The following is an 11,957-nucleotide window of genomic DNA, read 5'->3' as shown; positions in this document are numbered from 1 at the left end:
ATGATCTCTCGTAATGTTCTAACCAGGAACTTCGCCGGCACCCGAGCAGTACGCTACATGCGCTGTTAAATTTTACCATGCTTCTTGCGCCGCTAAAAAAACTTTATTCGAATAGCTATCGAATACGGCCTCTGAAACCTATTCTTTTGTCCAGTCGCGCGCTGAGTATCGCAAAGAGATTGCGTCGCTGCGCAAGGTCTTTATTGGAGAGGAACAACGCCGCAAAGAACTGCTAGCGCGTGATGCAAAGTATGTGCAGCTGGTCAATACGTCAAGTGTGTAGACGCTAGCGGATTGAGAATGCGTTAGTGTTTTAACTTTGGTATTTTAATTCATTTAGGTCTCAACGTCAAAAAATCCTGAAGCTTAAGGCAGCTAGATTAGAAATTAAGGGTCAGCAGAAAATTATCCGCGCAAAAGAGGTCGAACGTGAGAAACTTATTCATGAAGAGAAAGTCAGGTGGGATTTAGGACAAACAATCCTGCAAAGTTGCGCTAAATAAAACGGCTGAACACATTGATCTTTTTGATTATAGAAACTACGTTAAGGCAAAGGCGGTGGTACGACAAAAAAGAGTTGTTGAAGTGGAGCGCCGTCGCGAGTCACTAGTAGCGTCACTACGCCAGCAGGTAGCGAAATGGACAACTGCGGAGAATTACTCGGAAAAGCTCAAGGAGGATGTTTTTATCTATTCTCCGCATCAAATATCATTTCGGGGATCGTTTGACCCATCAAGCACTTCTGGCAGCGCCGTGTCTTGGTTGGAAAAGCTACAACTGATGAAGCCTGCTGGCTTTAACGACGCCAACGAAGTTGCGGCATCCACCACTAAGTCTCCAAGCAGCGGAATTGAAGCACTTGAGCTGAAAACTGAGGAGAAGTAGTCAAGCAAGTTGAAATTAATTGTCTTTGGTTATGGCTTCTTGTGTTTAATGGTGTTGGTCTTAATAATTTTATTTCGTACACGTTTCGAAGCTGCACGAAAATATATAAAAAAATAATTAATAACAATATTTTTTTTCTGTAAGAGATAAAATATAGTATCAATTGTAGAATGTAATGGTAAAAGCTTGCTTGAAGATAATATTTTGGAATCTTTTTAAAAGCAAAGCGACGAACTTAAGTAGGAGTAATGGTGACGGCAGATCAGGCCTTTCGGGCAAACACTGCAGCGGTAGTGCGCGACTACTATGTTGAGCCTCGAATTGGTGCGCATGCATAACTTGGGATTTTGTAAGCATGCCGTGACCGACAAATGTGCTACAGATTACCGCACCATCTCAGGCGTGAATGGCCCTTTGGTTATTTTAGAGAACGTTAAGGTGCGAATCCTCAAGCTGTACTGTGTCGTTATGAAAGTTTGAACAAAAAAATGGATGGATTGCTTTACAGCTGCCAAAGTTTGCCGAAATTGTGAACCTGACGCTGGCCAATGGGGAGAAGCGTCAAGGTAAAGTGCTGGAGGTACAAGGCAGCAAAGCCGTCGTACAGGTGTTTGAGGGAACAGACGGCATTGATAATCGTCATACGCATTGCGAGTTTACGGGTGATGTTCTTAAAATGGCAATTTCGGAGGAGATGCTAGGTCGTGCTTTTAACGGCTCTGGTAAAGCTATCGACGGTGCCCCTGCCGTCGTAGCTGAGGAGTATTTAGATATTGAGGGTCAGCCCATCAACCCGTCGTGCCGCGACTATCCCAAGGAGATGATCCAAACAGGCATCTCAGCCATTGACGTGATGAACTCGATCGCTCGGGGTCAGAAAATTCCGTTGTTTTCTGCTGCCGGTCTTCCTCACAACGAAGTATGAGGTTACAATTGCAGCTAAACATACAATACTAATTTGGCTGAATGTATATCTTGTACCGTTAACGATTTAGATTGCCGCACAAATTGTGCGCCAGGCCGGTCTCGTGCAGCGCAAGGACGTCATTGACTCGCACGATGACAATTTCGCAATCGTGTTTGGGGCTATGGGTGTTAATATGGAGACAGCTCGCTTTTTTCGCAATGATTTTGAGGAGAGTGGATCCATGCAAAAGACAGCGCTTTTCATGAATCTTGCCAATGATCCTACAATTGAACGTATCGTGACACCACGTTTGGCGCTGACTACAGCCGAGTACCTCGCTTATGAGCGTGATATGCACGTGCTTGTCATCCTGACCGATATGAGCTCATACGCTGACGCTCTTCGTGAAGTATCAGCTGCCCGGGAGGAAGTGCCTGGACGTCGTGGTTATCCTGGCTATATGTACACGGATCTTTCGACGTTGTACGAGCGTGCTGGTCGAGTCACGGGCCGTAATGGTTCCATTACGCAGCTGCCCATTTTGACGATGCCCAATGATGACATTACTCACCCTATTCCGGATTTGACCGGCTACATTACAGAAGGCCAGGTACGCATATTGACGATTGCGAAGGTTTGTTGATTCATTGCTAAAACACTATTTGTTTGTGGTTTTGCTGTAGATTTATGTGGATCGCCAGTTGCACAACCGTCAGATATTTCCACCTATTAATGTGCTGCCATCATTGTCGCGTTTGATGAAAAGTGCGATAGGCGACGGGATGACACGTGATGATCACAGTGCCGTATCGAATCAGCTGGTAGGTTAATATAGTAGGAGCATATGTGCTATCTATATTAAACAATTTGGTTGGGTGCTCAGTATGCTAGTTACGCTACTGGTAAGGACGTTCAGGCCATGAAAGCTGTCGTTGGTGAGGAGGCCCTCTCATTGGAAGATCACCTGTACCTAAAGTTCACAGACAAATTTGAGGGAAAGTTCATCGCACAGGGTCCATACCAGTCTCGTGACATCTACGAATCACTGGATTTAGCATGGTCGCTTTTTCGCGCCTTTCCAAAAGAGCTGCTGAAAAAGATTCCAAAAAAACATCTAGACACGTACTATGCGCGTCGGACCCAAGTGCGTGACGAAAAAGATGAAGTGGTAGGGCTGTTTTTGTGAAAATGATTTGGCGAGTGCTGCATTCTTTATTAATTATTCGTGAATATGTAGTTACAAGAACGCTTGCCATGATTTTCTCGCGAAGCTCGATGAGCGGTCGTGGCTAGTGTTGACGATTTAAACATAAACGGGCAAAATTATCTGTCCAGCACTTCTTTCTCTTTTTCTGTATTTCTCTAGTATAATTTCCCCCAACATGTCACTTTTAAGATTTTAGTAAACTCTACATGCTTTTATTTGACTTGCTTGTTACGGTATTAGATGCAAATTGCTTGCGTCGTCGACGCCTACCAGATGATGGGGGTTGTGCGGGCTGCCATTCAGCCTCTGTGTGCTGGAGAACGATGCGACAATGTCGATAGCTAAGGTGGCGCTTGCGACACAATTCACACATTCGCTTAAATGGGTGACTTTTAGCTTCAGAAACGAGTCAGATGTTTGAAAATGCAATGTTTTAGCGAGGCGACTTACCAGTAGGACGAGCAGCAAGTACGCTTCGAGCTGGCAAAGGTGTCTGTAAATGTGCCTGCCACTGCGGCATTGGTATCAATCTTCCGACAGTGTGAGGAGTACACATCAGTCCTGGAAAGGCTAAGACCATATTGGGCATGGAGTGTGTTGAAGGAAGTGCGATCTTGGAAGTATTGGTTTTGACTGCGGCTGGCCTTATGAACTGCTGGTCCGTTCGCATACAAAGCGTCATAACAGGGGAAACATGCGAAATTGGAGCCGGAATAGACAAACAGGGCGTTGCTGCAGGCACTGCATATTGACTTGAAAACATAACATTTGACGGCGGCATGGGACCGTGTGCTTTAGCGCTCTCATTTGAGGCTTTTAAGAACGCAGCTACATGTTTGTGTGCACGCAACTGATTTGCCAGCGCTATTCCTTTGCTTCCTTGCTTAATGTTCGTTTCTCCAGCCGTTGCAGTACCGATTTCCAGTATGCCACTTCCACTGTCGTTCATAACTGCGCTTGCTTCTTCCTCTTCTAAAACCTGATGGCGCGATTTAATCCACTGCTCCTTTGATCGCTGATTTTCGAAAACTTGCTCCTCTGCCTCGAAAGCTGCAATCAATGCGCCGCAATGCACATTCTTTTCTGCGAATTTTGTATCAGCCTTTACTGTCATTTCTGCGACAGGCTCATCACATTTGGTTTTAGCAGTCAGATTGACCACCACAGGAAGACCGGATTGATCACTTTTCTACAAAATTCGGAGCAGCTTAAGCAAAAATATACAGCACAATACAGTTGTAAGACTATGTACCGCGGTGCTTAAGCTATGCTTGCTGCTGTATACGCCGAACACGGAATCGATGAACTCGGCCATCTCGATCAAGTCTCGATGCAGAACGCGCTGGTGGCTGCAGTACACACCATGCTTAATATGATTTTAAGCTGAAATCAATTTCAGCTATGAATGTCACCGACGCGATTAGCCCTTCGATGTTTCCGTCCGCTTGGCTCTCGGCCACCGCAACGATCAAGTCCTCGTTGACGGTAAGCATCTGTGCAAACAGCAAACAATGAGCCTCTTCAAAAAGATACAATCTGTGTTTACGGCTTTATACATCTGCAAAAATATCTGTTATTGACGATGCTCGGCCGTTGTCCTCGTCCGCCGTGGCAGCAGACATTGCCTTCCAGCGATAGTCTCTGTTGCTCATCTTGCATTTCGGCCGGTAAGAAAAACTGAGCAGTTCTAAAAAGTATTGTCCAATTAACGCAAGGAATGGACTTCATAATCAAAATTTAAGATGTAAGAATTATTGAGTAGACAAATTCTGACCTCGCTGTGGTCACACACAACGGCAACGAAGCTAAACAAGAGCGACTTATGAAAGACGTCGAGAAGGAGTCCAAGACGGAGTTGGACGACGCCACAGAGCGCAAAAAGTCGCTACTGGTGTATAAGGCCAATCATCAGTCACTTTCAGATGACGATGATGATGACGATGCCTCACAGGCCGTGGAAAGTGTGGAGTCTGTTGAGGGGGTTTCTTCTCCTTTCGGGATAATTGAGGACCACAACTCGGCAGAAATTAGGCGATTAGTATTGGGTGGAGTCGATGATGAAGTCGATGAAGACGACAATGAACAAGGTGCCGAAATAGAGAGGGGCGATGACGAGTTCCTAAATTTGCCATCAGACGATGACATGGACAGTACGGCCACACCAAGGCGCTCTGAGACTGACGACGATGGCGAAAATCGGCTTAATGGTCGCAGCACCTTTGAACCAGTCTTTTCCGATCTTGCTGAAATCAATAAGAAGAAAATCCATAGCGAGACGAAGTTAGCGTCTGAAGCTGCCGTGAATAACGCGCCATCACCTACTCGAAGCGGTGTCATTATCCAGCATGTTGAAGAACCTACGGTGCTCTCACTCAAATCAGGCGCTTCGAATGTGAATGCAATAATTTCAGCACGCCGCCGTACAATTACTCGGAAAGAGTGCGAAGCGTGCCATGAACCACGGAATGGACGACGGGCACTTGTTTGCTTGCAGTGCAAGTGCATGTATCACTCGAGTTGCTTCCGCCGCCAGTTTCCTAAGCTAGCAATGGGCATAAATAATCGCCAATGGTATTGCCTCGATTGCGAACCTGCTGTCAATGCCGCAGCCATTGACAGTAACCAAACTGACTCGTCATGCTTGCAGCAGAGCAATGATTCGTCTGGAAGGAGTCGCAATATTAGTAGCTCTAAGTCAAACTCTACGAGCCGAAGCAAAAGTGAAGTTGATCACAGGTCTGCGCAATTAGGAATCGGAATTAGTGCAGCTTTAGAATCCGAAGTGCAGCGTTTGACGGACCTTGTGTATCGTGGTGGTAAGAGCATAAATGCCTTAATTCTGGAGCAGACAGGAGAGATGTTGCGCATTACGCAGGCCCTTCGGATTGAAATTAATAGTGTCATGGGCTCAAGTTGGCACGGAAAGGATACCCAGCATGGAAATACTCATGTTTCTCACGTAATTAGCTCGGATCTGGCACGCGAAGAACAGCAACAGCACGTGGATTACTCTCTGATGCCTCCAGTAGTCCTGGCTCATGATACATCTTCTCAAATTGTGACTCCTTTTGCCTCATCGGCTTCTGTTAAAATAGACGATACCCCTGCTAGCAACGATAATGGTGTATTCCGAAGCGATGGTGCGTGGTCAGAAGACTCTGAGAAGTATATGCTGCTGCGTCGAGTACATAATGGATTGGATTCTTTAAAGCAGCTACTGGAGCAGCTTCAGGTTGCAGGCATCCAATTTGAGGTTGATCGTATTAAGGAAGTCCGAGCAACCCTTAGTCAAGATCGTAAGCCAGCATTTAGCAGTAGTACGAGAAAGCAGGGATCAGGAGCGGCAGGACGATCTGCATCGGGATCGAAAGGAAAAAGTGGAGCGAGCCGCTTGTATTCATCGAAACAGATTCAAAAGCTAGAAGAATGGTATCAGCGGTCCTCCCGACCAGAATCTAGTGAAATTCACTCGATGTATCGCATCATTAATTGTCCAGACTATGCTGATCCAGAGTTACAACCAGAGGGTATTTCAGTAAAGCGAATACGTATTTGGTTTGACAACAGGCGTGCGAAGGAGCGATTGGAATACATGCGCCTAAAGATGAAGGATATTTCTACTACTGATATGGATGCCGACAGTGTGAAGAAGATGAAGGCTGCATACATTGACGAGGCAAAGGAGGTGCTTGAGGCTCGAGTTTCACGCATGCGAGAAAATGGGCAAGGATCGTGCCATGTCGTTGACGAAGCTGATATGGCTCTAATTGCGAATATTATAGAACCAAGTATGCTCGATATAGGCCCAAAGTCAAGCTCACATGGAGCAGGAAAAGCTATTAGCAGCTTGCTTAGTACGAGCAAGGATGGCAGCGATAGGATTCCTACTTCTAGTGGGCCTAGCACTCAAAAGAAGCGCATTCGAATCGGTTATGTTGCCTCTGTAAGGAAAGCAATGAAAGAGGCCCGTGATGCTGGTAAAAACGAAGAAGAAACGAAAGTTTTACGTACTGCTGCAATGGATCGTGCGCGGGAGAGGCTGCATGTTCCATACAAGAATGCCCGTACCGGGCCATCGAAACCATTGGGCAAAGATGAAATATCCCATATTAAAATGAAAATGTTAAAGTTACTAGAGGAAGACGCCCCTGCTGAGGAACTTACTGATATTATTGAGCTGCTGCTTACATTGATTATCCCACGTGCCGTCTTGATTGATTCGGGCATGCAACGGCAGCTAGAATTAGTTTTGATTGCTCACAAAGATAACAAAGAGCTTGTGCGACAGACGAAAAAGCTGCAAGAAGAGTTTCAATCGATTGTCGAAAATGGTGATTCACCGAGCGTGATGGCTGCAATGTCTGGCGAAGCAACTTCTAGCAAAAATCGGAAAGAACAGTCACGATCGCTATTGCTCAGTGTGGACACAGAGCACTTGCCTGGAACTCCAGGATCGTCGCCAAACTCAGGTCCAACGCCTTCGCCGGAGTCGCGGCGGCCGCGTGTTAAGTTTTCCTTGGCTCAATTGGTGAAACTTGAAAAGTATTTTCACAAGGAAGACACTCCAAGCAAGAAGAAACTAGACAAAATTGCAGCGCGGCTTAATGGGATTGCGTGCATGGACCCGTCAAGTGATGCTGCGCAGCGGTCGATCGATTACAAGCAGATCCGGTGCTGGTTTTACAAGCGACGGTCCGCAAATCAGCCACCTCAGGCCTTAAGTGGTACGGATTTGCACATTGACAAAGCCGCGTCGAGCTCATCGAGCTCTAGCGACACTGAGTCAGACAATGATAGCAAATCGGATAGGATTTTTATGACCAGCACAAGCTCCAAGGCGAAGGGTTTGGCCTTTGTTCCTAGCGGTACGACTGCGAAACGCAAAGCACCTTTTGCTGATGATGATAGACATATGTCGAAGCGTCCAAAAAAGGAAATTTTCTTCGGCCAGCCTGCAAGTACAAAATTCCCAATCACGGAGACAACAGCATTTCTAGCTAATAAAAATGATGAAAACTCCGACAGCAGTATGCAAAAAGGGCGAATTTTTAACGTTAAGCAGCTTGCGACAATCATAGAAGAGTACGAGAAGAATCCGCGACCAACAGACGCACGGTTAGAGGACTTGCAGAAGCTATTGAATAAAGATGATCACATGAACGAACAAGCTGGCGATGGAGTTTGTGTGACTAAGCAACAGATCAAGATGTGGTTCTCGTCTCGCCGCGCGAAAGAACGTCTTGACCTCATTAACATGAAATATAATGAGACGCAGGCAGGGCTTCAAGGAAGTAGAAAGTTGGACTTTAAGGGTAACGAAGACGAAGGCATCGTATCGATGCGCCCTTCTACACATGCTTCTCTTACCCAAGCTGGCCAAACCAGCAATTTGATCAGGAATATCGCATTCGATGATTCGCGTGAATCTGACAATGCAGAGGATATGAAAGTTGACGCATGAAATATACTGAGTTCAGCAGTTTTATTTGTTTATTTCAAATATTGACTTCGCCTTCTGTTTAGCTAGTTTAGCTGGGGCCGAAGAAATTTATCGATGGTTAACGTCAATGAGACGTTGTCGACCAGCTTAACGATACGGTAGGAAGACTCTATAGAAGTGATGCACTGCTTTAACGTCTTACTTAGGGCTAGATCGTCGAGTGTGTCTAGCTGGCGCAATAAATGATAAAGACCGCCATACTTGGTCAGCAAATGCGCTGCCACCTCATCGGTCATATTTTCCACCCTTGGAATCCGTTTCCACTGGTGGCCGCACAGCGAGTGAAAGTCGGGTAGCAACTTTGGGTGCAATCCGAACCTTCCGCGCAAGTTCCGCTCACGGATGTATCGGCGTTTAGATGGCTGGTAGATTTCCACTATGGTAGCAGGTACTTCAATGGTACGGTCAGTGCTAGTATCAAGGTCTGCTTCTTCGGTAACACCGTCATGCACGAGCTGCAAGAAGTCATTGTCATTAGACACGACCAGGACGTCAAAGCCGGCTGCAGTGTACTGCGCTGCGTACGTGGCGATAATGTCATCTGCCTCAACGCCAGGTAACTCTATGCAATTTATGCTCGCCGCGGACAGAATTTTTTTGGCATAGGCAAATTGAGGCACTAGCGACCGTGGCGTTGGGGCTCGATCCATTTTGTAGGTAGGTTGTAAGACTTTCCGGGCAGTTGATTGCAGTCTCGTGTCAAAAACGACAGAAATGTGATCAGGTCTGTGCGTCTTGTCTAATCGCTGCAATAACACTAAGAGTCCATCCGCCGCGCCAGTCTTGATTCCATCACTGTATTTAAAACGTTAAAGGTATAAAGAGGACATTGCTAAGATGATATCGTCACGCACTGCTCAATGGTGGACAATGGGTTGTAGAAATGATAGAGTGCATTGTTTCCGTCAACTAACAGGCCTTTTCCTCGCGAAGCATGTGCTTCGCTAATCATTGCTGCGGCTGTAGCAATAAGCCTCTTCCCAGCTACTCGCTGTGCGCTTTTCATCATTTTGGAAAACGTTCTATTTATTCATTTTAATGACCGAAGAAAAAGCGTTCTTATGATGATGCGACGACCGCCTGGAGACCGCATGTGCTCAGCTGTCACATTCTTTCCGTTTTACGCAGCACACAGAATGCTATCATGTCTTGGCTACTCACAGTCTGTGCGTTTGAAGAGCGGGCGAACGTACGCGCACTTAATTTTGTCACGATATCGCCCCATTGACTTGTTATCGCTGTCGCGCACTGTAGTGTGATCATCAGCTCTGAAATTGCACAAGGAGGCTTTTCATTCGTCTACAAAGCTAGAGACCCCGAAAATGGTGAGTCGTTTGCGCTAAAGAAAATTTTATGCCAGACGGACGAGCAGGTGCACTCAACAAAGGCCGAGATTCAAGCACACTATAATTTCAAGCATCCAAATATTATGCCACTTATCGATTACGCTGTGATATCGACGCAAACAGAAATACTCACATACTATTTGCTTTTCCCATATATGGAGGTTCGTTGGTCTCTTTCTGTCTCAGTTATAAATTTTCATTTAGCACTGATTTTATATTGTTGTGGACAGAATGGAACTTTACGTGATATGATTGACACTGCGATCAAGTTGGTAGCTTAGTGATCTCCTAAGAAGCTTAAATTTCTGATGACTATATTTTGATAACTGTAATGTAATCCAGCCAAGACGTGCGAATTTCCGAAGCACAGATTTTAGACATATTTTTAAAAATTTGCCGAGCTGTAGCAGAGCTGCACATAAAGGTTCCACCTCTTGCCCATCGAGATATCAAGGTAATCAATAACCTCGCAATGATTAAGATAGAGCTAACAAATTCTTTGTAATTTGTTGTAGCCAGAAAATATTATGCTATCCGACGAGGGCGAGCCGCTGCTGACGGATTTTGGCTCCGTCACGGTGGCTGACGTCACCATCTCCGGGCGCTGCGACGCACTCTTACTACAAGAGCAAGCAGCATGTCACAGCTCAATGGCCTATCGTGCCCCAGGTGAGGCACCTGAGATTACTTTCATGTTACGGAGCTCCTGCTGAATTGACGCGGTTCCGTGCTCTAGAGCTTTATGACGCTCTGGGCCATTCACATATTACTAGTGCGACAGACGTATGGTCGCTTGGCTGCCTATTGTATGCTTTGGCGTTTGGCTATTCGCCATTCGAGTGTTCCTTTTACGACTCAGGCGTCGTGCGTGTCGTGGAATGCTCATACCTTGCAGTAATTGGGTCTATTAAGTTTCCAAAGAATTGTCCATACTCACCGAAATTTTGTAACATGATTCGGTGCGTTTACAGTGCTTGGTGATGTATGTACGGGTGACAACTTAAACATTTTTCATGATAAATGCAGATGGATTTTGACACTCGACGCTTCCGCTCGGCCAACTGTATTTGATATTATTGAGCGGCTGCACAGCCTAAATGATTAAACTGACAAGGAGTTTAACAGCATCGACTATAAATTATTACTGTATATCAGTTCCAACCATTTTTATCAACTCAGTTCGGTTGCAGGCATTCCAGTGTCGAGTTGTAAAGCTGCTTTGCCTGCTACTTCTTTCAATGCCGGTACACCAAGAGCAAAGTCCGAAACATACATACATCAGAATTCACGAAATTCTAGCACAGAACGGGTTGGCTTTATTAAACTATAAAGTCAATGACTATTGCGTATGGTTGTTGCAAGTAAATTAGACAAGCGCATTAAGCGTTTAACAACGCTTGGTTGGTGCTAAAAAAACAACAAGATTTTGAAAATAGACAAATTGATGGGTACATTTCAAATATATCGCATTTCAGTAGCGGCCAAAAAATACATTAAAAGCTAAGAAGCATTCAAAGTAAGGGAGGAGTTTATAACCGAGGTCAACAACGCAATATAGAAGACCTACGAAAGCAAATATTCTACTCTAGGGACGGATTGTGACACTTTGACGTTGAGGAAGCTGGTAGGACTCTAACGGCCAAGCTTTGGCGGAAAGCGACTAGAAGAAAAGGAGTTGTTGCTGTTCAAAGCAAATTGAGAAGTGATAGATTTAGCTGAGTGCTTACGGATTGCGCGTTTGGCCAACTAAATTTACTCTTGAGCTATCTAGGTTTTGTCCTAAGAACTATCCTACGCCAATCACATCTGGTATCTACTCTACCAACAATAGTGTATATGAACCTCATAGTGTGGCTTACCGTACCTTTTAATACATCCCAAACGGAATAGTAAGTGCTGAGTACATTTTGAGCCAATCATATTTAGGTATACCTTCCTTGAAGCTCTATAACCAGAAGTATCGGTAAAGACAATTATGCATATGTATTTATGTTTAATGACGAAGTTGCAGTTACTGGTAATACTTCCACTACGTCACATGACCTCCTCAAGAAGACGGCGAGTTCTTAACTACTTTGGTCGTCTCTTGCTTTTCCAGTAGAGGTCAATGAG

General features: G+C 45.3%; 5 protein-coding genes across 5 annotated transcripts; 4 read left to right on the top strand and 1 right to left on the bottom strand.

Annotated features, from left to right (window-relative positions):
* Positions 1 to 950, top strand: CCR75_006321 (uncharacterized protein; the record flags this gene model as incomplete). Its single annotated transcript, XM_067964391.1, has 4 exons — positions 1 to 48; positions 116 to 249; positions 341 to 460; positions 537 to 950. The coding sequence occupies 4 exons, from the start codon at positions 1 to 3 to the stop codon at positions 883 to 885; spliced, it is 651 nt and encodes a 216-aa protein (XP_067816505.1). The 3' UTR covers positions 886 to 950.
* Positions 951 to 1,133: 183 nt separating this feature from the next.
* On the top strand, positions 1,134 to 3,050 carry CCR75_006320 (uncharacterized protein; the record flags this gene model as incomplete). Its single annotated transcript, XM_067964390.1, has 7 exons — positions 1,134 to 1,209; positions 1,268 to 1,323; positions 1,394 to 1,804; positions 1,881 to 2,402; positions 2,476 to 2,613; positions 2,676 to 2,960; positions 3,030 to 3,050. 7 exons carry the CDS (start codon positions 1,134 to 1,136, stop codon positions 3,048 to 3,050), a joined length of 1,509 nt encoding a protein of 502 aa, XP_067816504.1.
* Positions 3,051 to 4,266: 1,216 nt separating this feature from the next.
* Positions 4,267 to 8,460, top strand: CCR75_006319 (uncharacterized protein; the record flags this gene model as incomplete). The annotated part of the gene is made up of 3 exons (XM_067964389.1): positions 4,267 to 4,353; positions 4,383 to 4,484; positions 4,762 to 8,460. The coding sequence occupies 3 exons, from the start codon at positions 4,267 to 4,269 to the stop codon at positions 8,458 to 8,460; spliced, it is 3,888 nt and encodes a 1,295-aa protein (XP_067816922.1).
* A 7-nt stretch (positions 8,461 to 8,467) lies between these two features.
* On the bottom strand, positions 8,468 to 9,800 carry CCR75_006318 (uncharacterized protein). The gene is made up of 2 exons (XM_067964388.1): positions 9,354 to 9,800; positions 8,468 to 9,294 (listed from the first exon to the last, which is right to left on the bottom strand). Exons 1-2 carry the CDS (start codon positions 9,506 to 9,508, stop codon positions 8,523 to 8,525), a joined length of 927 nt encoding a protein of 308 aa, XP_067816923.1. The 5' UTR covers positions 9,509 to 9,800; the 3' UTR covers positions 8,468 to 8,522.
* On the top strand, positions 8,946 to 11,427 carry CCR75_006317 (uncharacterized protein; the record flags this gene model as incomplete). The annotated part of the gene is made up of 9 exons (XM_067964387.1): positions 8,946 to 9,055; positions 9,106 to 9,156; positions 9,416 to 9,688; positions 9,754 to 10,006; positions 10,076 to 10,113; positions 10,188 to 10,299; positions 10,361 to 10,514; positions 10,549 to 10,804; positions 10,872 to 11,427. 9 exons carry the CDS (start codon positions 8,946 to 8,948, stop codon positions 10,948 to 10,950), a joined length of 1,326 nt encoding a protein of 441 aa, XP_067816926.1. The 3' UTR covers positions 10,951 to 11,427.
* Positions 11,428 to 11,957: the final 530 nt, after the last annotated feature.

This window comes from Bremia lactucae, linkage group LG4 (genome assembly GCF_004359215.1).
Source record: "Bremia lactucae strain SF5 linkage group LG4, whole genome shotgun sequence".
Classification (NCBI taxonomy): domain Eukaryota; phylum Oomycota; class Peronosporomycetes; order Peronosporales; family Peronosporaceae; genus Bremia; species Bremia lactucae.
The sequence above is the reverse complement of the archived record's forward strand: the minus strand, read 5'-3'. Positions and strand labels throughout refer to the sequence as shown.

Excerpts from the sequence above, each read along its gene's own strand:
- CCR75_006318 (XM_067964388.1), bottom strand. The coding sequence starts at position 9,508 with ATGATGAAAAGCGCACAGCGAGTAGCTGGGAAGAGGCTTATTGCTACA. Across the intron at positions 9,295-9,353 it reads CCATTGTCCACCATTGAGCA|TGATGGAATCAAGACTGGCG; the intron begins GTGCGTGACGAT and ends TTTTAAATACAG.